Here is a 26,656-nt window from a genome sequence, read left to right as displayed (position 1 = left end):
ACTTAGATTCTAAACCCTGTTCAAAGCTTGGTCCACGAACCAGCAATGCCAGCCTAGCCTGGACACTTGTTAGAAATGCAGGACCCCCACCCTGACCTATGGAACCAGAATCTGCATTTTAACTGGATGCTCAGGTGGTTCATAGTGCATTAAAGCTTGAGAAGCACTGTTTTAAATAAAGCTGTTTAACTTCGAGGAGGTTTTAAAAATATCAATGCCTAGTTGCTACCCTCAGAGACTCTGACATAATTGGTCTGGGATTCAGGCTGGGCATCAGAACGTTCAAAACCTTCCCAAGGGCTCCTAATGTGTAGCCAAGCTTGAGAACCACTGTAAACAAACCCTTCTTTTATAAGAGGAATGGAGATTGGTGAAGTTAAGAGACTGTCAGGCTACAAAGTGAGTTAGTAGCAGGAATAGGACCCCCACCAAGGTTTCCCGTTTCCCTCAAAATGTTAGGGAAAGAGAAAAAGATCCCTATGCGCAGTCAGCAAATCTAAAAGGAAATCTGGGTCATCCAACGCCCAGCAGACACAAGACACTGTCGCTACACCGCGTGGCCCCTGTGCAAAGAGGAACCAATGGGATTCTCAATGAATACAAAGAACCACTCAGTGTACGCTGGATCCCAGGACCCTTTCCATTTTTAATGACTGTCAAACACTGAAACCAATGTAAAATGAGTGCTGGGAACGACAGGAGCCACCCTGGTCTAGGGTGACTCAAAAATGTCCTATGCAGACACAGATCCTGCCTTCACTGGCACCTTTACCCTCTGCCCCCCTGATTCTCTGCTTATGTAATGCCTGTGGAAGGAATAAGATGATATGATTGCACTTGCTTAGTGTTGCCATATGGCACAGAGTTTTCCTCGGAGCTAGGAGACTACAGGGAGAAAAGAGGGGAGGAAGCAGTTATTTTCCTTGCAAACTCTCTCTGGGTTTATCTTTACACGACCTGGGGAAGTCCACGAATTCCTCTGCCACAGTTACGGTCAGTAACCACAGGTTTTCCCCCCAGTTTATTTCCACCACCTGCTCCCTTTTAAGAGGGGTGACTAACATGCAGAGGGGGCCCGTCTTGGAATGCATCCAGACAACTGCTCACGCGTGACAGGGTGACATTGTCTAAAACGGCCTCCTATCAACTGGACAGGAGTGGCCTGGCGTGACTCTCCCTTTGATCCGCTGCTAACAGTGCGGTAGTTCTTCTTGGGCAAAACTCCATCCTTCCTCAGCACAGTGGAGGACAATCTGCTTAACCTTCGGAAAAAGCTAACCCCAAACATCCACTGCATGTGTGCCCAGAAACCTCCCAACTCCCACTGAATTACCAGCTTGGCAGCTGGTAGCAGCAGCTATGCATCTAGATGTGTTCTCAGCAGTGACATTAAAGGAAAGAAAACCTGCACCATCAAGGGCATGAGGCACGTGATCGGGCGTTCAGACACGGGCACACACACACAGCACACCACACACTTAGGCAAAAAGCCTTCCCACCGAACCACACTGGTCAGGCCACTCTGCCCCTGGAATACAACTCCCCTGCAGATAAAGGGAAGATTGCTTCCTGGTAAGGAGGAGAGCTGTGTCTGTGCAACAGATGAAAAAATGACAAGTATAGGCAATCAACCTTAACTGCAGCAATAGAAATAAAACAGCACTTAAAAATATTTACCAAACCATATAATGTGGCCCAGTCAGAGCCAAGCCTTTAATGTGAGTTATTGGAAAAGATACACACAGTGGGACCTCTTATAAATGGACTCTGGCGCCGGCATTTTACAGCGAAAGTAATGAAAGTCTAGGGAGGTGAGGTCACTTGCCCAAGGTCACAGCTAATTAGCTTTGCTGTCCGGACAAGAATCACCTGTCCAGGCTCCCAGGCCAACACGCTTTGGCCGTATCACATCACCATCCAGAGCCCAGGAAAGAGTTCAAGCAGACGGTGATGCATTTTCCCAGAACGACGGTTCTGAAGCTGCTCACCAGCCGCTGCAGCACAGAAAACCTACAGCAAAGAAACGGGGAAGTGAAAACTGGAAATGTTGTCCCTGCACCATCCCTGTATTTCTTTGGAAGGCTGAAGCCAGCAAGGGCTCCACTTCCCATCCTGAGGCAAGGCCAGGAGGCGGAGGAAAACGACAGGGTCACACTGTTTTCAGCAGTGTCTGGGTTTTACCTGGACATGGTTAGAATGACAGCGAAATCCCCCTAGAACCAAGAGCTTCTCGCCAGAGTCAGAGTCATATCCGACCACCTTCCCAAAAGACAGCAGAGCCCCTGGACCTTCACGCATCCACTTCCACTTCCTGGAAGGCCAACGCTGCACTAATTTGTACACATTATCAGCGTCTGCACGTGCCTGGGGACAGCTGCCCCAGATTCAAAGAACCACAGAATGTAAGAACTGGAGAGTCATTCCAACCAAACGCTCTCCCCTCATGTTACTGTCTCTTTCTTTGGAAAAAAAAAAAAATCAATGTATTTTTTTTCCATTAAGATTGTATTTTTAAAAATTGAAAATTTAGGAAAGGAAAAATTCCACAGTCTCACAACCCCACAATAACCATCATTAGGATTTTGGCTTATTACCTGTCAGACTTCCATTTTCTGGGCCTGTGTGTGTGTTTTAAACAAGTCTATCATCGTAATATACAAATATTTCTGCATCGTTTTTCTTTACCTGTAATTATATCATATTCCTCAAAAAACTAAAAACAGACTTACCATATGATCCAGCAATCCCACTCCTGGGCATATATCCAGAAGGAACTCTAATTTGAAAAGATACATGCACCCCAATGTTCATAGTAGCACTATATACAATAGCTAAGACATGGAAGACCTAAATGTCCATTGACAGATGACTGGATAAAGAAGTTGTGGTTGTGGTATATTTATATGATGGAATACTACTCAGCCATGAAAAAGAATAAAATAATGCCACAACTTGGATGGACCTGGAGAGCATCATTCTAAGTGAAGCCAGAAAGAGAAAGAAAAATACCATATGATATCACTCATGTGGAATCTAAAAAAGAAAAAGAGAAAAGAAAGAAAGAAAAGAGGACACTAATGAACTCATCTACAAAACAGAAACAGACTCACAGACATAGTAAACAATCTTATAGTTATCAGGGGAAAAGGGGTGGGAAGGGATAAATTTGGGAGTCTGAGATTTGCAAATGATAACCTCTATATACAAAAATAGATTAAAAAAACAAATTTCTTCTGTATAGCACAGGGAACTATATTCAATATCTTACAAATGGCCTTTAATGAAAAGGAATATGAAAATTGACCAGGACATCATGCTGTACCCCAGAAACTGAAACATTCTGACTGTAACTTTAAACATACATATATATTTAAATCATAAAAGTTCCACATACTGCTGTAGCCTTCCTTTACAGAATTCTAACGGCCATTTAGTATTTAATCAACTGCATTTACCATATTTACCTATGGAACATTTATGTTTGTTTCTAGTGTTTCATGATATAAATAAGTCTTCACTGAACGCTCTTGTGAACAGTTTTTTTCTAGTTATTTCTTGACGTTATTTCCTTAGAGGAGAGCTTCCCAGCAGTCAACCTCCACCTTTTCCTCTTTGTTGGAGAAACACAGGCCCCAAGTGATGAAATGTCCGATTGGGTAAAAAGAGCAAGCTCTAGGTAGCCGGGTTTGGCGCTGACTCAGCTGTCAACCCCCAGCTGTGTGCGCACCATCAAGCCTCAGCTCCTCTGAGACTCAGCCTCCCTTGGGCGCTAGGCGACAGGTCCCCCCAAGACCTGCCACTGTGTCTCTGCCCACCATACCACATGGCCTCCCATGAGACACCAAGTCATCCACCACTCTCCCTTCTAGTTCTCTGCCCCTTAACATCAGCTGCTCAAGAAAATGACTCAGCTGAAGCCCAACACGAGACCAGACTTCTTTAAGCATGTGAGGGTCACACAGATCAGGTCTAGGGCTTGTCAAGTGTGGCAGCCATACTGGCTGTTTCCCCCGCCCCCACAAACCCCCACTCCACCCCCGGTCCTTGGCACTACTTTCTGAATCCAGGTCAGCTGTGGAATTCAACAGTCAAACCTGAGAGTGCTGATCATAGGGCGTTGCGACAACCATAAACACACACAGGCCTGCACGTGGGGACTTCCCAGAATTCAGCCAAGCAGGGGAGGGCGTTGGCCTGAGTCCCCGATCAGGGTTCCCCAGGACAGTCAGGAGGCCACTGTGCCTGCGACCACCAGTCACATCCCCAGTGGATCCCGGGAGGTGAAGACACCGCCCACAGAATAGAGTACACCTGAACCAGTGGAGAAGTGGTTTCTACCTTATCCGCACGAGAATTTGGCATTTATTTTTAGCCTCTGTAAACAATGAGTTACAATCAGCAGAGAAGGGAAGACGATGAGATAACATTTTCTCAGTCTCTGAACATCCTGTCTGGCATGTGCAGCTCCCCAGGCTGCTGTCCCCACTGGGATGGGATTGGATTCTGTGCGCTCTAGTTTCCCCTTTTCATATTTCATGCTGAAACCTTATGGCCACTGTGCATATGGCGCCTGGATTTTGCAGCATATTGTGCTGGCAAAAACACAGGTTTTAGAGTCAGACAATCCTACGTCGAAGTCTGACTTCACTTCTCTGGAGCTTGGTAAACCTGACAAAATACCCTGATTCACAGGCTCTAAACCACCACTGTGAAGACCTACGGTGAGTTTACCTACTACCAACAAAGAAAAGCCACTGTCAATTAAGCTACGACCTGACACCGACAGTAGGCATGTCCTGATTTTAGATGTTAAAGCGTAAAAAAAAAGTCTCAGTATCAATGATCTGCGATATTTAACCTCTCTCCAGTTAAACTTCTCACCTGTAAGACAGAGACACTAACTCCCCGCCATGAAGGCTGGTTGTGCAGTGGGAATTAGGTACCACATGTGCTACACCTGACTCTGGACCTGGTACAAAGTACTCGATAGAATGTTAGTTCCTCTTCTTACTTCGAAAGGGATGGGGGTAGGTCCTAGATAGAGTGTAAGCTTTTTTCAGAGTAGTTACCATATCTTCTGTATCTCTGACTTCTTACCTCTTCTCACCTCCCCGTCATGACCCAGAACAATGCTGTAGACGTCCTAGGCACACCACAAATGGATAGTGAATGCAAGGGTTGAACTAGCTTGAAAACTGATCAATACCCACTGGGGGAACCTCTGTTGGAGGATGCGGCCACTGCAATCCCACTGGCTCCCCCAGCACCTGGAAGTGATGAGCACACCTGTCAGTACCATCCTGGGTCATGGGGACTGGAAAGAAGAAAAGCGACTGGCAGGGGCTTGGGTGCACAGCACGTGGGCAGGCTGTGGACAGCGGCCCACTGCATGTGGGTCAGCACTCGTGGCTACATCTCGGGTCTGCAGACAAGTGCAGCATTGTGGTACCCACAGGCCTCCCAGGGAAAACCAGGCTGCCTCTGTGTCCTAGATGTGAACAGCTGTGCATATTAAGTCAGACAGGCTACGTCCCCAGGGGCTCTCAACCTGTCCGCAGGACTCTCTGAGAGCAACATTGTGCGGTGTCAACAAATGACCCACGTGCGCGATGCTGGAAGGAGCAGAAGTTCAGACAAACAGAACCGTGCAGCGTTTTTTTTCCCAGAAGTGTTTATATCTTCTGCTTTTTTTCCCTCTGGTGCCCCAGCTCTACTGGAAAAGGGAAAGAGACAGAGCAGGGAAAGAATCTCACTTCCCACCACCCACTTGTGATTATTCAGAGTCACGGAGGAGATGAGGGACACTGCCAATGACAAATGTAAATGACAAGTCATCCAAAATCCCGACTTTGCCCTTGACTTCAATCACAAGACAGTGTGTCGGAGGCATGAGTATGCTCACACCCTCACAGAGGCACTCACCGCTCCCTCCAAGCTCCAATTAGCTGGAATTTCACAGTCCCAGGTCCCTAAGGAATGCTCGCACAAATGGGTATCGCTTTCACAAAGTTAATGGGACTTGAAGGGGGAAGAAAAACAATACTAATTACCAAAATAGCAATTACCTATTGGCTGAAGTTTCATGCTTTAGTGCTGTTTTAGCCTTGCCCCACGGATGGAGAGGGCAGAGGGGGCCGGGAGAAGGGGAACTGTCAGAAACCTCATTTTCCCCAGAGTCGTGCCAGCGGCGCAGAGAGGAGAAAATGACCCTCCTGTGAACACAGTATCCTTCCCCACGTCATTGGGGACCAGCCGGGACTGTTCCCTTGGGTTCTCACAGGATTAAGGGGCCTGAATCTAGTCCCTCCCCCATTGTCCCCCTGTGTAGTCTCTGAGGTCCCTTTGCTTCTCTGTGCCTTGGGCTCTACATGGGCCAAAAGGAAGGAAAACTTCAGAGAGTTGCTGAGGGCTAAGGAAGCGTCTCCAGGGAGGGGAGCTGTCCTGCCCTGGCATCTCTCCAGCTGCGTCTGTGCCACTTGCCACCCAAAGTCCCTGCGAGGACCCTGGTGGGGGTAAATAAAGAATGTAGTACCTATACATCATTAAATATCTACTAATTACTCATGCAACTCCAGCAGCCCACACTGTAGACTCCCTAGCATCCCATTCCTAGGAGAAAATGAAACACACCCAAAAGCTTGGATCGCTCAAAAATCCCTGTTTATATCAAACACAAATGACTGCTTTGTTCATGGCTGAATCTCCAGCCTTGAGATTAGTGCCCTCCAACAGAAATTTCTACCACGATGGAAATGTTCTGAGCGGCACTGTCCCACACAGTAGCCTCCAGCCAGCCACACGTGGCCGTTGAGCGCTTGAAATGTGGCTAGGGTAAGTGAGAACTTGAATACTTTACTTTATTTTTAATTTTTGTAAATTTAAAGAGCCATGTATGGCTAGTGACTACTGTATTGTGAAGCACAGATCTAGAGACTGCCTGGTATACAGCTGGTGCTCAATAAAGGTTTGTCCAAGGCTCACAGACATGGAAAACAAACTTATAGTTACCAGGGGAAAGGGGACGGAAAGGGAGAAATTCAGGATTTGCAGGTACTACTATATATAAAATAGGTCCTACTGTCTAGCACAGGTAACTATATTCAACACCTTGTAATAGCCTATAATGAAAAATATGAGTAGGAATATATATATATATGCATAACTGAAATCACTATGTCTTACACCAGAAATTAGCACAACATTATAAATTGACTAGATCGCAATTTAAAAACAAAAAGATTTTTTTCAAGGGAAGCATGGACAGGAGCTCACCAAAGTAAGTCCTGATTAAGCACAACACCCGTGTTTCCTGAGCCCTCACTTGAAATAAGTCCCTGTTTAAGTAAGTCCAGAACCTTCTGAGCTAGGTACATTTATTGTCTCTGCTTTACAGATGAAGACACTGAGGTTCCGATGAGAAAAGTGGAGGACCCATAGCCATGTAAAATGCGGCAAGACCCAGATTCAACCCCAGGCAGTACGACAGGGTCAGCCTCTTAAAACTAGGCAACTTCTCTACTAACGAAGAAAGTATTCGGACGCCTCACTTTACTGTCTACAGAATGACACCAAGTTCAACTTTTTTTTTTTTTTGGAAATATGGAAAAGGAAAGAACATTTCCTTTTGAAATAAAGCAATGAAAATACATAGAGTGTCATGTTTGGAGATGTTTTCAAAGCCCAGCCAGCACACTCACCTAGCATGGCCCCACTGACCGGCTCCTGGATCCCAAGTCAAGAACTAAGTGTACATTCCACTGCTGGGGCCTTTCCCTAAACCCACCTCCTACGGCAGCAGACTTTTCTGCGGTGGCCTCACAGTCATCATCTCCACGAGTTCTCACCTCCTGATGCTGACAAGCACGTCCACCGCTCATGCACTGAGTGTTCTTCTCCACGGACATTCTTTCATCCCTTCTCATCCAGTGACTCACAGCCTCAGGCCCGCCTTGCTCCTTGGACCATAAGGGGCTCAACAGTGTAACAAAGAGACACCACCGTCCAACACAAGCACAAAACTAAGCACGGCCCGCTCGTCTGCCCTCTCCTCCGCTGACCATGCCCTCCACCCACCCCATCACACAGGGAGCTTTGTCTTTACAAGGTTTCTTGCTGCATCAATTTTTGCAGCTCTTTTCACACCCTCTAAGGAAACCGTTTGTGTCCCTCTCCACAGGGTCCTTCCCCACAATCCCGCAAGCTGTTCCCTTCTCCCTCCTCCAGAGCTGTGTCATCTGTGACTGTCACCGTTTGGGATCTGGGGAGAGAGAAAATGGTGAGTGGAACTTACTGCTGATGGGGAGAAGGGGGTGGCTAGCAAAAAATATACATATTTTTTAATTCTAGGTAAAAATTTTTTTAAATTTTGGACATTCTTGAACCACTCTAACTTTGTTCTACGCAGCTGATGGTAGGAAACAATTTTCCTCAGAGCGCTGCCTCAGAGAATCTATCACCTTTCAGCTATTTAAATCCGATTCCCTCTTCTTGGTCCAGTATAAGCCCCACCTCCTTCAAAGGTTCTTCCCAAGCCATTCACCCTCGGGAATTCCTCCATTACCTGCAGAGCCACCTCCTCAGGGAGCAGGCTGCCTGAGGGCATGGGCCCTGGGGACCAGTGTGGCCCTTTCTCACAGGCCCCGTGCATTTTCTCTCTAACCTCAAACTCCCCTCAGGAAAATAAGGGCTCAGCAGTGAACCAGATCCGGCCCTTCTACAAGGCAACCTGGCAACACGTCAGCTCCTGTTGGGCGAAGCCCCTTCCAGGACTCACTCCCCAGGCTCTCCCATTCACGCACAGAGAGCTTTCCAGGAGGGGGATTCTGTTCAAACACCGTCTCTCTTTTCCCTCTTTGTTCCAGTTCGCTCTACAGACTGGCACTGGGAAGCCACCCTGATGGCCGACCCTTAATCTAATACTGATGTTCTGGGGTTACTCAACTGCCTTAAGCAAACACTTCCTGTCATTGCAGAGTAACGATCCTTTCTGTACTTAATGCATGTATTTCACTGCATTGCTGTGTGTTCGCAGATATTTATCTTCTCTTAATATCTGGGCTATTTCTCACCACAGCTAAAACAGTGCTACAGACATTCAAAGGCATTTATTAAATCGAAATAAATGAAAAAAAGAGAAACCCTCTCTAGATACCGGGCAAAATTAGTGATGGAAAGGTCCTGGAGCAACTCTGAAAATCTCCAAATTGGGAATGGCTCCCAAAGAATGTTCCGTGCATTACCAGGACCTGGCACAACGCAGAAGACCTGGTCACCAGCATCCACTCACACGGTCATCTCCCTCTTCTAAATAATGAACCATTTCAACAAGTATTTGGCAAAGCTAATTTCACTTGGGCTGGAGAATTAGTTCAGCTGTATTTAGTTCCAAAATCAAAAATAAAGAAAGTACTTGAAAATCAAAAAAACCTACCCCTAACTTGACAACATCCCAAAATCGTAAAACCATTGCTTCCAATTCAATGATAAGACGACAGACAACCCCCATTTAAAATGGTCAAGTGAGCAGAATATTTCACCAAAGAAGATAGATGACTGGTTAATAAGCCTATGAAAAGGTGCCCAACATCATCAGTCATTAGGGAAATGCAATTCAAAATTATAATGAGACACCACTACACACTAACTATAAAAGCTACAAGCAAAAAGACTGATGATATCAAGTGCTGGCGATGAAGAAATCAGAACTCTTCTACACAGCTGGTAGGAATGCAAAATGGTGCAGCTGCTTAGGAAAACAGTTTGGCAGTTTATCTTAAAAAGTTAAATCTTTGCATACCATATAACCCATCAATTTCACTCCTAGATGTCCATCTGAAAGAAATGAGAACATGGGTCTACAAAAGACTTGTCTGCATATGTTCACTGAAGCATTATTCATAATAGCTAAAAACTGGGAACAATACAAATATCCATCAAATGTTGAATGGATAAACGAAATGTGTTACAGCCACACTATGGAACATCACTTGGCAAGTAAAAAGAAAGAACTTCTGACACATGCAGCAATACGAATGAACCACAAAAACATGCTAGGTGAGAGAAGCCAGACATAAAAGACCTCATGTTATGATTCCATTCATATGAAATTTCTGGGAAAGGCAAAATGTTAGAGACAGAAGGCAGACGTGTGGTTGCCCAGGGTTAGGGGTGGGAATGGCGGTTGGCTGAAAACAAGCATGAGGAAACTTTTGAGGGTATTGAAGTGTTCTAAAGCTTTCTGTGCTGCACAACCATACGCGTTTACTAAAAATGATCAGATCACTCACAATGGGTGCAGTTTATAATATATAAATGATATCTCAATAAAGTTGTTTCATTTTTTTAAAAAAGCAATGCTAAAGCTGCAAACCAACTTAATTTGGGGCTTCAAAACGCTATAGTTTTAGTTTATGGATATTACACTAACTAAAAGAGAATCTCATTACCCTCAGGGGTATTATAGTTGGAAATTGGAAATTTAAAAAACAATTCACATCATTTTTGTAGTTATTTTTCCATGTTTTTTAAAATACTCATTAACAATTCTCAGGAAAAGTCTAAACCCCAAGGCATCCCAGACTTGCCCAAACCTGAGGGACCAGCTCTTTCAAAGCCCTGTTGACGAGTGTAGAACCGTCCGGGTGAGGGGGCGACGTGGCTCTCAGCAGCGAGTGTGAGAGTCTTTTCCCAACATTCCCTTTGGCCTGAGTCTGAAATAAAAAGAACTTCCCCCTTCAAGCTCTTCCCACTGAGAGGACAACACTCAGTGTGTCTGAGGGGCCCACTCCATCAGCTGAACTCCCCAGAGGGGCTTCTCCACCCAGTTTTTCTAGACCCACACTTGGGACACATCTTGATAGGCACAGCATCGCCCCATGTGCCTGGCCAGGTGGCCTGGATCCAGCCAAAACCTGCATCAGGCAGGGTTCTCCAGAGAAACAGAACCAATAGGATGTGTATGTACGGAGAGAGAGGTTTAGTTTTAAGGAATTGGCATGTGCAATCATGGGGATCGGCAAGTTCGAAATCCACGGGGCAGGCCAGCAGGCTGCACACCCAGGAAGAGTTGATGCTGCAGTTCCCAGTACAAAAGCAGTCTGAAGACAGAAGTGCTTTTTCCTCGGGGGACCTCAGCTTTTCCTGACTCCTTTGAGGCCCTACATTTGAACTCAAAGGGTCTATGGCTCACAGTGGTCCTTTGCTGGTGCACACCGTGCAGGAGGCGCTCGGTAAAGGCTTGCAGACCATAAGCCATTTGGACAGATGACCGTACAACTCCATGGAGTCAGTCATGTTTATGGGCTCTCCCATAACCTACTTTAAACATACGCACACCCTAAATTGAATAATGACAGTAAGGTTGACGCCATTTGATCACCACATATATTTTTCTCCCCACTGGTTTTACTATGGCCACTAGAAGAAGAGCAAAATGCCAAATGCATATTTCATAAAGTAGACAAAGAACCCACATAATCCAGAAATGTCTACATCTGTAAAATCTTCAACCAAGTCTAGTTCTTCTAATCAGCACCTTTGTGGAGCCCAGCCCCCAGCTCGGAATGACCACTCTTAATCCCTCCATCGCCACTACCCTCCAGTAGTGTGGTCCCCACAGCATTTCGTGACATATCCCCCACATTGTGAGGGAACCTCCAGAAAGACAGAGCTGGGAGGAAGCACTGGACGTAGGCACACCTGGGGGTGGGGGGCAGGGCTGCACTTTTCAAGGGGCTGAACTGGTAATATTTTTATTTAGGAGCAGCATGTGGACGGTGTTCCATCCACCACATGGGCTCAGGAAGCAGAGGACGCTGCTCTAATGAGGGGTGGGTGATGAAGGTGACACGTGGGGAGGAGCAGAACACAAAATGGTCAAATTCTAGGAGTTCACAGTTCCCAGGTACCTACTGAGACCCAGCTAACCTCCCTGTCCCGAGTTCCATGAGACGGCCCAGCATCCTTCTCACAAGGGATGGTAAATCTTCATAGGAGGATGCTAGGTTCCTGCTAACACCAGCAACACTTTCTGGATCACCTATCTATGAAGCAAGGACTCGATTTTCAGCCAAGATAACATCTGAAGCTTGGCTTATGTACATTCCCTTTTTAAAATAAAAAATTTAACTGTGTTTTCTGAGTCTAGCAGGAAGGAATCATTTCATTAGAAAATGAGAAAAAAAATCTTCAAAAGCACCATTTGGAATAGGCTAGATAATTGATTACACTGGGGAGAAGTAAAATTAACATTTATTGAGCCCATGGAGACAAGGAAGGGGGCCATAGACTAGGTCTTTACACAACCTCTCATTTTAATTGTCACTCCTATATGATGGTATCTTCAACCCCATTTTATTGATGAAAAACTGAGGCTCAGGAAGGTCGTTACCTGTCCTAATGTCACATAGTTGGAACCTGCCAACCCTTCCCAGCATTGGCTAGTCTTGTGAATCACAACATCTTAAATAATGATGCCCTTTGCTGGGCCATGATTGCCCTTAATCAAAATATATAACTAATTGCCTGTGTATTTCTTCATCGGTGAAACCCTTAAAACATTGCTATCTGCCTTCACTTATTTTTATTTTTATTTTTATTTTTATTTTTATTTTTATTTTTTGGTTCTTCCCCAGTTTCAGGTATCAAACTGTCCAACTTCTTCATTTGGTTTCACCTCACTCCATTTTTAACTTCTGCAGAATTGTACATTTTTCAAAGCCAGATACCATCAACAAAATACTCACTCAACTGAGCCTAATTGCAGTGAGATAAAAGGAGGCTGGTGATGCTTGACTTTTCCTAACTGTAAACAGAGTCGTTCCTTTCATTCCCATATGCCCCAGGGCTTCCTCAACTCTGCACCAAATCAACAGACCGCAATGATTTCTCTCAGTGTCCAGAGGTAGAGAAAAAAAAATGCAGTCCCCTTTTCTAGAGTCTTCAGACAGGAACAGATGGAGAAAAGACTTGAAGGAAGAACAGGAAATGCAGGGTTTGCTGGAGTTTCAGAAGGGTTACTCTCAAGTCCAAATACACTGTTTCGTTATCAGCAGCCGTATCTCTGCTAGTGTGGCAACCTCGGCCAGCCAGCAGGGCCCCATCTCAACCCCATTTCCTCCCTGCTCTCTCAGGCCTGTTTCCAGCAGCCCTCCTCAACCTTGAGCAGTATCTGACACTGTGAAGGAGGGCAGGAAAGGACACAGAGCTCCAGGTCCGTAGCTAATGATGACAAACAAGTTGGAGCAAGAACAGTGTGCGGCAGCAGGATCAAAGCTCAGTGAAACCCTACAGCCTCATTCACCATCCCAAAGAGCCATCCATCCCATGAGACTTCCCCAAGGGAGCCTGCACTACTATCTCCCAAAACTGGGGCAGGGACCATGGAACAGACGTCATTACGTTACGCACAAAGGCAACAGGTGTTTGAACACAGTCCCCCTGCCAGGTTAATGACTCACGGCAGGGCACAGCTTCTTTTCCCAAAGGCCAGAGGGCTATCACACCTCTATATGGCTGCTGCAGCCTCCACAGCACCTGGGAGCTGGCTGCAAATTCTGAATCTCAGGTCCCACTCTAGAATCTGCATTTGGACAAGACGCCCAGGTACTGGGACTGGAAACTGAAGTCTGAGACGCACTGGGCTATTGCAGGCAGCACAAAAATGTTCTGTATTGATTGACACATCCTGTTTGTAACCCGAGCGTTCATTCATTCCATGAAAGGCATTCATCTGTCATTAAAGAAATATTTACAGTGTGCCCAGGAGGTGACTCAGTGCCTGGCACTGTCTAAGGGAGATAAGGCAACCAGGGGAGCCAAGCAGACAAAGGCCCTACCACCTCAAAGAACTTACATTCTAACTGGGGAGACAAGTAACACACAAGAGGCTGAGCAAACAAATGAAGGAGATTATCACCAACTGTGAACAGCACTACCAAGAGGATAAAGAGGATGATCGAGGTATACGATGGAGAGCTGCGGGGAAGACTTTCGAGTGGGAAGGGAGGACCAGAAACGCCTCTCTCCTGATAAACATTTGAGCTGAAACTTGAAAGTGAGAATGGGCCAGCCAGTCAGAAGAGTGAGGGGAGAACCTTCCAGGCAGAGGGAAGAGCCAGTCTGTAAAGACCCAGAGTCAGGAAAGCGGTTAGTGTGTTGGGAGGAACAGAAAAGAGGCCTAAGTGACAGGAGAGGAGGGAGTGAGCCCCAGAGAGCATGTCGTCACCCAAGGGGTGGGAGAGCTTCCGAGGCAGGACCATTTCAGCCACAGAAGTCACAGCGAAGAGCTCGAATGCTGGTCCAAGCGCCATGGGAGCCACTGAAAGGTTCTGAGCAGCGAGCAACGCAAGCACATACATACATGTATATGCCACTCACCTGTTCTGTGGAGAACAGAGTGGAGAGGAATCCAGAGGGGAGTGAGGAGGCGGCTGACTGCACAGTCTCGGTGGAGTGGCCTGCTGTGGGAGGACAAACCGGGGACATGTTTTGACTGACCAAGGGCCGGCCAGGAGTCACACTGGGCCCTCCGTGTGATGCTGCTCTAGATACAAAGGTGAGCAGGACTGTCCTCGGCCGCCTTCAGGCACCTGACAGTCAGGGGCTCGTGGAGAGAGGCACACGAGGAAATTGACAAAGAGCAGTGTCCAGTCAGGTGCCCGGTAATTTGGCAGTGTCTTGGTTAAATGAAACAAACACATCCTTTTTCACCAGCAGTTAACGTATTTATCCTACAAGGAGATTGGCATCTACGCAAAATGCCATCTGCTCTAGATTATTCATTACATGTTTGTATAAGCAAAAGATTAGAAACAACTTAAATGTTGAGTAATAGGAACTGCTTAAATAAATTTTGATTTGTCCATACAATGAAACACTATGCAAGCCAAAATTAGGAACAAGAATACTTTCACATTTTGAGTTTTTTATATACACATATATACAATTTATATATATAAATTTTCAAGATAATATATTGTTGCATGACAAAAACGGTATGTATGAGATGTCACTAATCCTGGGGTTTTTTGGGGGATGGAGGTAATCGGGTTTATGCATATATAAATATATATATATTATATATATATATATATATATATGTATTTTAGACAGAAGTAATGAAGCATGCACTCTACCCGTGACCTATGCCTTCCCCCACTGATGTCACTAATTGGGTAAAAAACATTTTTCAAATTCTCACACACAGATTCACCAGCATATACTCAGAAAAATCTTCAAAAGGAGACAAAAAACTTGTAATCATGATTGCCTCCAGCTAAAGGACAGCGACTAGGGGACACTTAACACTTCACCATGTACTATTTTAAATGTGTTAACAGCATTTGAAATTTGTACCATGTGAATATATAACCTATTTAAAATAACTAAATAAAATCTACTTTTTAAACAAATGTATTAAAATAAGTGCGAGAAAAGATGGAGCTACATGGTGCTGAGACCTCAGATGGGTATGTGGGGGTGCAGGATGGAGGACAAGAATTCTGGGAGGAGGTAACACTGGAGCTGAGTCTTGAAGGATGAAAAGGCATCCATCATACACACGAGGCAGAAGCATGTTCCTGACAGAGGTATGGACATATGAACAGACCAGGGCCCTTCCAAGAAACACCTGTGGTTTGGTTTAGCTGAAGTGCACAGGGTTCCACAACAGGCAGCAGGACATGAGGCTGGGCAGGCTCATTAGAGGTCAGCTCTTGCCCATCAAGCCAAGAAGTTGGGTTTTCCCAGAAGTGATGGAAGCGGGGAGCAGTGACGTGATCAGGTCTGCAGGTCTTCAAGGTAATTCTGGCAGCAGCATGGAAGCTGGGTAGAGGCAGGGCTAGGGAGGGGCAGACTGGAGCCTAATTCGGAAGCGAGGTAAGAGCCTCGGTCCTTTTACGGAGGAAGCAATGATGCAGAAGCAGGAACAGATACGAGACAGGTGAGGAGCTGGCATCAACCAGATCTGGGAACCCATTCCATGGGTAGGGTCAACACCAATAAAGGCTAACTTCTACCATCTCACCTGGGCTGCAACTGACAGAAGGGAGGCAAGGAGCAAGTTTAGGGGATGGGAGAGGAAGGGAAGACTCTAGGGGAGGAGCAACGGCGGGTTCACATCTCTAGCTGTGTGTCCTGAAGCAATTCGACTGTAGCCTCATCTGTAAAATGGGTACCTACCTTAGAGGATTATTTTAGTCATGGAATGAAACACTTTACAGATAGCTCCTACCACACTGTACATGGTAGGTACATAACAAGAGGCAGCCCTGGACGCTGTAGAAATGATCCGTTGTAGAAAAGTCTCTACAACAGAGAAATGCTAGTTCACTAAGGTAGGGATTTCAAGGACATTTTTAGTAATCAAAGGAGAACGCTGTGATTCAACTGATTGCAAGTTTTATGTCTCTCTGGTCCCCCCATCAGCCCCTCACCTCAGTCGGCCTGTGACCAGTATGGGTGGAGGGGAGGGGCACAGATCTCTCACCATTGCTAGAGAAGCAACCCAAAGCCCATGCCTTTGCTGATGGAAGGACAAATCGTCTAGGCCAGGACTAGTCAGGACTGGCTTGTTTCAATCCCAGGCAAACACTATTATCTATAAACCCCCAACGGTCAGACTGGCCCAATAACTGCTGCGGTTTTTCACTTCCTCTGTCGTATGTGTTGAACGTCTAACTGTGACAGCTAAACAAACCAAGATGACCACCCTGCCTGGTACTCGCAGGTACAATGAGAAGGAAAGCCACGTCTGGGGATTTTCCAGTGAAGATAGAGCCTGGAATGAGCCTAATATTCAGCTATCTCTCAATCCAATGCCTCCACATTTCCTATAATCACAGACTACCTCGAATTACCTGGGAAATCAGGAATTTAAAAAAAGCCCAAGACTTATCTTGAAAATATGAACAAACCCCTGTTCCTTAGTTATGATTATTAAACCAAGTCTATTTCTCATGCCTCTTACTCTTGGTTTTGAAAAAGTAACCCACCTTAGCCTTGTCAAGGAAAAAATCATAGGGATGTCTGAAAGTAAGAACAAAGAAGTATCCAGAAATGTACAACTTGTGCCACTTCTCTCAAAGCCAGAGCCCCAAATGCTCTCCTGGCTAAAGAACCAGAGACTGTCAGGAAACAGGGACATCCTTGTTCCCCAAATTGCCACCCTCCAGGAGACCTGCTCTGTGGGTCTGACCTGCAGACTGTACTACCCTGGGCTGGGGGGGTGTGGGGAGCGATGTTACAACAAGGTCTTTCTGATGTGATCAGTTATAAGCTCTCCAACAGAGACAGGACTCAAAATGGACCTGTTTTCTACAAACCGACCTAACAGATTTATGCTATAGGATGGTTATAATCTATTTTAAATGCACAGACCCATTGTAAGCCCAGAGGTTAGCCACCCAACATATACATTAGATCAAACAGAAAAGAAATATTGGCCAGAACCCAATGACGTTCAATTCAAGGCCAAAGACAACAGGCAACAAAGATCAGAAGCTTAATAAAATTAACGTGAAAACTGACCGCCTTGGAGAGCCTCCTTAGGAATCCTACCAGAGGTCCCATCTGAGTCAACAAGAGAAGGGCTTGAGAAAAAAATGGTTTTCTAGGGTGAAAGAGTTATACATTCTGGTCATAGCTCTCAGAAGATCGAATTGAAGTATATGTCCATGCCACCTACCCTAAATCCATACCACGTTTTAAAAATAAAACGTTCTTTCAAACGCCAACAAAAATTCCAACTTTCAAAGGTGGGCGGTAACATTTTCTCAGGATGGTAAGGAGGGAGCCACCTTCCTGGTTCGTGTGAGAACTGCTGATGGACAAACATGTACTTCTTTTTTCCTCTGGGCAAGGTAGTGACTGATGATTTGCTCTTACATGGTCCCGTCTGCCTGGGGGAAAGCAGCCTCTGAAGGCTGAAAGGCTCATCCCCACCTGCTTGTCAACACCGGGCCTGGGAACTACTGCGGGGAATTAAGGAGGGACTATTCCATGTTTAACGTGAAACTGGCAGCGTGGGGCTTTTTCGCACACCAAACATCCATGCCTCTGGAACTACTGCGCCCTCCCCTAAGATTTTAAGATCCATTACTCCAAGTATGCGCAGAAGATAATTCCTGAGCTGCCGCACTCGAAAGTTAAATCCCTCTGGTTTTCTCAGATAAATTTGAATCAACCTATGACCTCCCAACCGCCTCCGAATCCTAATACATCCCCTCCCCACCCCACCCCCATCCAATCATTCCCGCCACCCTTGCTTTCAGCGAAAAGGAAACAATTCCAGCTGACCGTCACCTCTCTAATCTCACACTAAACTAACTCACAGCAGAAAGAAATAAACTATCCTAGCAGGGCGCCACAGCTGCTAACAGTCAGGTAGTCTACTGCCCCCAAGAAAACCCGAAACACGTGTTGGGCCCTTTATTCCGGCGTTCCTAGGCGCGCACTCGCCTGTCGCAGGCGCGCACGCACGCACACACACACACACCCCGGCGCATCACACACAGCTGGGGACTTAGTTTTGTCTCCTTCAAGCAGCCTTTCCCTATTCCGCAGCATTTCCTCCGCCTGGTCCGCTTCCCCGGAACACACGCCTGCTCCAGCCTCCGCGCCACACACGTGGGGAAGCGCGTTCAGGTGGTGCCAGAAGGGAGGAGGGAAGCGTAGGTGTGGGGAAGGCCAGGGATGAGGAAGGAGAAAGTGGGGTGTGGGCTATCAGGTGCCCTGGTGGGCGTAGATGCCACGTAAGCCGCTGATATGAAGAGGGGGCGAGACAGGAAAAGCACCTGGAAAGGAAAGAAGGCTGGAGGGGAGGTGGGGGAGGGGTCACTTACCCAGGGTCTTGACAGCGATCTGCCTGGTGAGGGGCGGCGGCAGGTTGATGCACACCAAGTCCACGTCCTGATGCAGCAGCACCTCGTCAATGCGGCTGGTGTAGAAGGGGACGCTCATCTCCTTGGCCAGCTCCTCGGCTTCCTCCTGCGTGCGGCCCCACAGCGCCTTCACCGCGAAGCCCTCGTCTTTCAGCAGCGGGATGATGACACGGGCCGTGAGGCTCGTGCCGAACACGCCCACCCCGGGAAGCATGGCTGCTCTGGTCCGCCTGGCTCTGCTTTAGCTCGGATCTCCGCTCGAACACGCGCACACACACCCCTCTAGCCAGTCCTGCGCCCAGCTCGCCGCGGTGCGCCAGCCCCCGTACACCGGGCAAGGCGCCCGGGTGCCCAGAGCGCACCGAGCTGCGGACGGAGCAGGCTCGGGCGCCTCAGTACGGTGACTGCTGCAGTGTCCGTCACGAGGGGCTCCTGTCCTTCCCGGAGGCGGCGGCAGGGACCCTCCACTGGCGCCTGAGGCCCCGAAGCCCAGCGGAGCCTGGGTTCAGGCGGCGCCCCCGCCGCAGCGCCGGCCGGCTGCGTGCGCCCCGCCGAGGCCGCTCCATGGCTGGCTCATCCCCGCGCCCGAGCCGCCGCAGCCGGGACCGGCTCTTCCTCGCGTCGTTTCCTCAGCCGGCGAGTCGCACGCACGAGCCCCGACACGCTTCCAGAGTCCGGACCGGCGGGGCTGCGGGGCCCCTTTCCTCCCCGCCCGCCGCTCCGAATAAAATAAACCAGCGGCCACCAGGAGGCCAGCTAAGCATGCGGCTCTGAGGGTGCTGGGCGAGGAGCTACAGCTGCAGCGCGGAGGCCACGACCCGGGCCCGGCCTTATTCTGCTGCCATGTTCGCTCGCCGCGCAGTTCGAGCGGCCTGAGCCCGAGGCCGGCTCGGGCTCCGGGATCCCGCGGGGGCGAGGGCGGAGTTGGCGAGTTTGGCTGTCAGCGGCCGGGGGTTCCTGCACCGCCCCCGCCGCAGCGCCGCGCGCCATTGGCCGCCGCGCGCCGCCCCCGCCCCCGCCGCCGCGGGCTCCGGGTGCGCGCTGCGCCGGGGCCCAGGAACACGCCGGGCTCCTCCCCAACCCCGCCTCGCTCGCCTCCTGCCACTCGCGTCTTCCCTTTCTTCGCCCTCCACCACCTCCTTCTCCTCGCTTCTTTCCAAACCCCGCCCCAAGCAAGCCAATAAATCTATCAAGGCAGGGCGCGCCCTAATAGGCTAGTCGTCGGTGCCTCGGAAGAGAGCAGCGGGCGCCCCAGCCCGTGGGAGGCCAAGGGACGCGGCGAGGTGTGAGCAGTGGGTAATTACCACCTCCGCTCCCGGAGCGCTTCCTCCAGGCTGGGAACCAAGCTAGGGAAGCTTTCCAGGCATTCTCTCTCTCTTAATTCTCGCACCAACCCTAAATTAATTGAAAACCCATTTAACCGACGATGTAACTGAGTCCTGGGAAGGGACTTGAGCAAGGTCGCACAGCAGGTAAGCAACAGGCCTGGGATGGGAATCCAGGCTCCAGAGTTCGGGCAACGAGCTAAGGAGTTCTCCCCTCTCCTTCTAAGAGAAACTGCTCCGATTGTGCCTCCCACCCGCCGGCCGCGCAAGCACCGTCCAGCCGCCTTCCTCCCCAACAGTCTTGTCTGGATAAGCCCTGCTTCCCGGCGAGGCCGGCGCCCCCGTAGACGCTGCTGTGCTAGGCGACGGCAGTGAGGTAGGGGTTCCCGAAGCGGCTGCGGCATGTCCTGTGTGTGTGTGTGTGTGTGTGTGTGTGTGTGTGTGTGTGTGGCGTCCGGTTTTCGAAACGAGGGGTCGCTTAGTCAGAAGATACGCCAGCCTCTCGCCTCGAGCTTGGCTCCTTCGCCGCCACTTCCCGCGGCCCCCACCTCAAGCCTCTGCTCCCTTCCCGAGTCCTCGCGTAGGAGCCAGAGCCAGGACGAGGGTCGTCCCGCTTCTCTGGACCCGTGGGAACCCTGCGCAGTCCGGTTTCCCGCCATATCCTGGGCTCCTATCACGCTGCCTACCTGGCCTGTAGTAAGAGCACTCAATAAACATTTGCTAAATAAATGAATGTTCACTGATTGCCCGCTTTGCGGCCACTTGGTGCTGGGAGGGGGGACGCAACCTAAAAGGCATGGGACCTAGCCTCTAGTTCAAAGTTTCTGGAGAGGTCAGGCGTCCTGTCGTGTTCGTCTCTTGTCTTCAGCACTCAGCTCAATGTGGTACAAGGTCGGCTGGAACACAGGGGTGAAAAGCGAGATCTGTAGAAGCTTTTAAAACAACTTGTAACAACTGGCAGTGAGGCGGGGCGCTTGGAGAGAGCAGGAAACCAAAAAAGCCTGTGTGTAACAATACAGGGAGGAGGCTGACCTCAGGGTGTTAAGAGGAAAGGCAGCGAGGACATTGAGTGCTGGGGTGACTGAGACAAAAGGGGCGTAGCCACCAATACTGACAGGCTTCTTTAGAGCAAAGGTTTGGTAAGCACCGAGGCAGGAACGCCCACGGGGGCGGGGGTGCGGGCAATGGTGTTAGACTCAAGGCTCGGTACCCAGAGGCGGGGTCACGTGTCAAAGATGGCCCCATTCACATGGAACAGGAGATGTGCGGCTGGGCGTTGGGGTTGGAAGCGGAGCTGGAGCACCTGCGGTTGACTCTGGGCTGTATTATTTACTAGCTGGAGGATCTTAAGCAAATTACTGCACCTCTCTGGGCCAGTTTAACCCCTAAAATGAGAATAATAATGGTATATACCGCTAAGGATTTGGGGGGATTCTATGAGTTAGTTTTATAAAGTCCTTAGAATGGTGTCTGGCACATACTAAGCTCTCCATAAACGTTTATAGAGAGAGAGAGAGAGAGAGAGAGAGAGAGAGTCTGTTACCAACATCATTTCTTGATGTGAGAGATAATTGTACAAGGGCAGCAACATCTAGCCAATCAGAGGAAATTCTGTGTTCTTTTAAAGGGAACTCAACTCAGATTTATGGGTCTAGCACAGAATGCTTCATTTCTAACCCTCCCAAACCACTTCTCCCTCAATTTTCCCCACCTCAACAAATGGTGCCACTGGCCCACCAGCTGGCCAGAAATCTTGGAACCATCCAGGACTCCTCTGTCTCATACACTCGAAAGCCTGCATCAGCAGACGCTGTCTGCTCTGCTTTCACGACCCATCCAGTCTGACGACCTGTCTGCTGCAGTCAGGGAGCCCCAGGCAGCAGCATCGCTACCTGGACCACAGCTTTGCCTCCTCACTGTCTGTCTACCTGCTTCCACTCTTGCTTCCCATAGTCCGTGTTCACCACTCAGCAGCCAGGGTGATCATTTAAGAGGTAAGTCAGATCATGTCCCACCAGGCTTGACACCTACCAGTGAATAAACACCGAAGTCCTCAGGATGGCCTGGAAAGCTGTACCTGACCTAACCACCCCACCTCCGCCTGGAACATCTCATCTCCTACCACTTTCCGCCCCACACCCTGCATCCCAGCATGCTGGCCTCCTCGCTGTGGGCTATGCCAACTGAGCCCATTCTTGTCTCAGGGCCTTTGCACTAGCTGTTTCCTCTGCCCACCCCCATCTCCACCCTCCACACGTATGCACGTGACTCACTCACGTTACTCAGGTCTCTCCTCACATGTCCCCTCCTCAAGTTGCCTTTGCCTGACCATCCTATCTAAAATGAGCTCTCTGTCCCATTTCACCACTTTGTCTGGCTTTATTTTTCTTTCTAGCTCCTCTCCCGGCCTCACTTCATATTAGAGACCTGTTTATCTCTTTATCATCCATTTGCCTCAATAGACTATAAACTCACTGAGACCAGAAGTTTCTGTGTCTTGTTCATTGCTGAATTCCCGAGCCTAAAATTGTATCTGGCACCTGCTGGACACTTAATATACATTTGTTGGATGAATGTTTATATATTCTTCTAATAACCATGTACTATCATGAGAATTGTATGAGTTATTATTTATAAATGCCCAAAAACTGTGCCAAGTGCCAGGATGGCTTAGGCCCCAGAGAAGTGCTGCTGAGCACCCAAGGCCCTTGCCCCTGGTGGCCTGTTGACTGGGGCCATGAATTACAATGGCAGCACAGCGTGACTCATGCCAAGGTAGGGGCCTGCGGGGGATGATTTGGGAGCGGAGAAAGGCTTTGAAATCAGAATGGGAAGTCTTTGAAGACTTGCAGAGAGAGAAGTGGGCTGGACCCCGACTTTGAAAGACTTGTGGGAGTTAGCTAGAAGAGGGGAGGAGATTCTAGACACAGGGAGACTGAAACAAGCTATCCCGAGGTGGAAAGTGTGTGGAGGAGGCTCGGACATGATGGGAAATCACTGAAAGGCTGAAAGCAGACCGTGAACAGATTGCATTCATCTCAGGCCCGCAAGGATACCACTGCCATAACCCGAGAGTGAAGGAAGGAGGGCTGAAACAGGGTGCTTTATGTGGTGGCAAGGGGATGAAGCCTCCCAGGCCTCATTGCCAACTGGACGTGGGAGGTGAGTGAGGAGGAGTTGGGGCGACTTCCCAGCCTGGGGCTTGCCAAGAAGCTGGGTGAGGTGCGCCTTTGTGTCTCACTAGCTCGGCAGGTCCTGCTTGATCAGCACTGAGCTGGGGAGGATGACACATCGATTCTGAGCTTCTGATCACACAGATCTTTGAACCATAGTGCTTATATCCCCGGTCCCCTCAGACACATCAGGTGGTTATTATTCACGTAAAAACGTCTTAAACCTGGATCCTGAATCTCAACACAACCTGACATTTTGACATTGTGAAACAGTTCTGAAAATAAGCCTAGAGTTTTCTTTCCCCTCAGTCCATGGATTAGCTGCCAACCTCTACTATTTGCATTTGGGCGAAGATTTTAGGCCCAGTCTAATGTCATTTCACATAATTGTCACATGAATCCAAAAAGAACATTCTAAACCTTCTTTTAGAAATAAAAATAGAATGGATTCTTTTTTTTTTATTCACAGCCCTAGGATGATGATAAAATAGAAGTTTTTCTCCTGTTACTTTAGTTTTCATGATGATTTAGAGTATTTTTCATTATAATAGTCACTTACACATATTACAGAAATTTCAGAAAACAAGATGACTTCTACCTTAATCTCTCCATCCTTACATAGCTCATGTAAATAATTTTTATTTTGCTTCCGCAGTTTTGGAAATATTTTGATGAATAAAAGAGAAAGTCTTGCTATTTCAATTTGCTTTTTTTGACACATAGTAGAAACAGACTTTGGTTATTTTTAGCTGAGTATCCATAAATACCCAATATCCTTATAAATCTAAGTACTTGTGTGTGGAATGACATACTTTTGCTCTTTGTAGAAATAAAGCTTTGCCAAGTTGAAAAGCTAGCACAGTTATGACTTCTGAGGAGTCTGGAGCAGATCTACTAAACAGCTCTGAAACGCATCATGCTGAAATTGATTCCTGAACTTGTTTTCATCAGTAGAGTTTTGAAAAGTACCCATCCGTTCATCATTATGCTTTCAAGTCTGGCTTTTTTTGTCATGAATAATAGCTACCATTTATTGGGGGCTTGCTACACACATGAAGACATAAGTAAAGCACTTTGTATGCATTTATGCCTCAGAGTATTTTTAGGTAAGTACAATTATCCCCACTATTACAAATAAAGAAACTGCTCCATAAAAAAGCAGTTTGCTTGAGAGTGGTCATAAAGGCAGGCATCTGACCAAAATCAACTGACTCCAAAATCATAGCGCGGAACCACTGAGCATGCCGACCTTGTACTTACGTTAGGTACCACAGCCCCTGCTTTGCCCTGACCCTCTCGGGGAGATGGATAAGGAAGCACACTTGCCTTTCTCTTTGTCTCTCTCCCCATCCGCTAACAAGCCAGTGATCCCCAGAGGAAGGCTTCAGTGGAGCTGCCCTCCAGGTCAGGAAGGAGGTGCCCTGCTGTGCAGCTGTGGGGTGGGGGGGGGGGGACGGGGCAGGGACAGGATCGCCCATTATCATCTCTCCCCCGGTCAGCCTCCTAACAGGACTGACCCTCACACTCCAGCTGCCTCTGATCTATAAGGATCAGAGCATGCTTTGCAAAGCATGTCACTGACTTGTTTAAAACTGCTCTTTTTGTCCGGTGCTTACAACACAATCTAAACCCCACAACATGGCCCGGGAGGCTCTCTGCTCTGTCCCTCCCCATCCTGGTCAGACACCACTCACTCTCCAGCTGAGGATCAGTTGCTCTTGCCTCCTCTCGACTCCTTGGTTCTCTCCTGCTTCAAGATCTTTGTGCTTTCTTTTCCCTCTGCCGGGAACGCAGCTCCTCAGCCCTCCATTCACCTGTTGGCTTGTTCTCAGCTTCTTGGGCTCCATTACATGTGGCATCCTCCCCACCCTATGATGGTGATTCTTTCCAAACCCCCTGGGGCTGCTTTCCATCGCCACCCGACTGCATTCCATTCAGCCACTTACACAGTCTTCTTGAGTTTGCTTCCTTGACCTGCCCATCTCTCCTGGCTGGAATAGAAGCTGCTTTCGTCCCAGTCTCTCCTTGGTCTCATTTATTGCTTTATCTCGACAGCCTAAAACAATACTTGGTACCTCACTGATATGTAATAAATCTTTGTTGAATAAATCAATCCCATAGACAGTCAAGTTTTCTAATATACAATGGCATGGAAAAATGATTATAGCATAATGTTATGTTTAAAAGCCAAGATAATATTGCCTATATAATATTATTGCAATTATGTATTTTTGTCTTTTTATTGGGGTGAAATATACATAACATAAAATTTTCCATTTTTATCAAGTGTACAAGTCAATGGCATTCAATACTTTCACATTGTTGTGCATTCAACCATGTATTTTTAAGAAGAAATAACCTATGAAATAAAAACTGCTTTCTAGATGTATTTTCCTCTTTTCTTACATTCAAAAATAAAGGGGAAAAAACCAGGTAAATGTTTAAATGAACTAACAGTTCTGGTCACATGCTCAGAAATTTCTTGTATCTCTAATTCCAACTCTGAGGAAATGAACTAGGTACTAGTTCATCTAACTAGTTGCTAGTCCTCTGAAATACTAAAAATAATAGTTGACTCAGCTAGGTGGTATAGCAACAGATTTCTTATCTGTGCCACTCACCAGCCTAAGAGAAACTCAAGTGCTCTTTAAATCACCATCACCAAATTCATGGCTCTTGGAGGGTGGGAACGGGGGTAAAGTAAGTACACAGGGGCTTGGGCATCACAAGTTTACGGGGAAAATACAGAACTTTTCTTCTTGATGCGTGAAAATCCTCAGGGCACTTGGCCTCTTCATGCCCGTGATGTCTCTGGGATAATGCTCTTCTGAGTAACTTTCTGCTGCCTCAGTGAGCCTGTGAAGGCTTGGGGGGCAGATGGTATAATTGCTCCATAAATAAACAGAAAGTAGGTATGGTGCTTTTTCCGGACGGATCAATAAGTACATAGGAAACCTATTTAGGATCCCAAATCATTAACACACTGCTTACATACACAGATTAGCACACCAGGAAAATAACCCTTGTAACAGTCTGGCAGAAAGTAAACACTGCTGGGGAGAGGATGACGTGGACTTTGCAATTCAAATTAAGAGCCATTTCTGGTCTAAAGGGTTAAGCACATAAGATAATATATGCTCCATTTCAAACAAGGCTCTCCTATTTTTCAGTTGAGGCAACATACAGAATCCAAAAATCAATCACTTGAACTATATGTATCTGGGCAGTGATACCATAATGTAGGCTCTAGCCCTGTAGTTATATGGTCCAAAGGGCTGAG

The 26,656-nt window shown here is 47.7% G+C and overlaps 2 protein-coding genes across 4 annotated transcripts in view; both read right to left on the bottom strand.

Moving 5' to 3' along the window:
- The window catches only part of TBC1D7 (TBC1 domain family member 7), a 130,405-nt gene extending 111,429 nt beyond the window's left edge, over nucleotides 1–18,976 (bottom strand). The window contains exon 1 of the mRNA XM_072945672.1: nucleotides 18,840–18,976. The gene's annotated coding sequence lies outside the window, so the exon portion shown is untranslated. The remainder of the gene's footprint in view (nucleotides 1–18,839) is intronic.
- Nucleotides 1–25,341, bottom strand: part of GFOD1 (Gfo/Idh/MocA-like oxidoreductase domain containing 1) — a 96,884-nt gene extending 71,543 nt beyond the window's left edge. For 2 of the 3 annotated variants that reach the window (XM_072945670.1, XM_072945669.1), the window contains exon 1: nucleotides 25,071–25,341. Coding sequence is in view for 1 of the 3 variants with exons in the window: in XM_006198631.4 (XP_006198693.1) it covers nucleotides 18,840–19,092 (253 nt within the window). In the remaining 2 variants the exon portion in view is untranslated. Of the gene's footprint in view, nucleotides 1–18,839; nucleotides 19,965–25,070 lie in introns of those variants that run through there. The other variant, XM_006198631.4, reaches the window with a different exon arrangement.
- Between the last annotated feature and the right edge of the window lie 1,315 nt (nucleotides 25,342–26,656).

The sequence above is a fragment of the Vicugna pacos genome, chromosome 20 (genome assembly GCF_048564905.1).
Source record: "Vicugna pacos chromosome 20, VicPac4, whole genome shotgun sequence".
Lineage (NCBI taxonomy): Eukaryota > Metazoa > Chordata > Mammalia > Artiodactyla > Camelidae > Vicugna > Vicugna pacos.
Note: the sequence above shows the minus strand (reverse complement) of the source record. Positions and strands in the feature narration are given on the sequence as shown.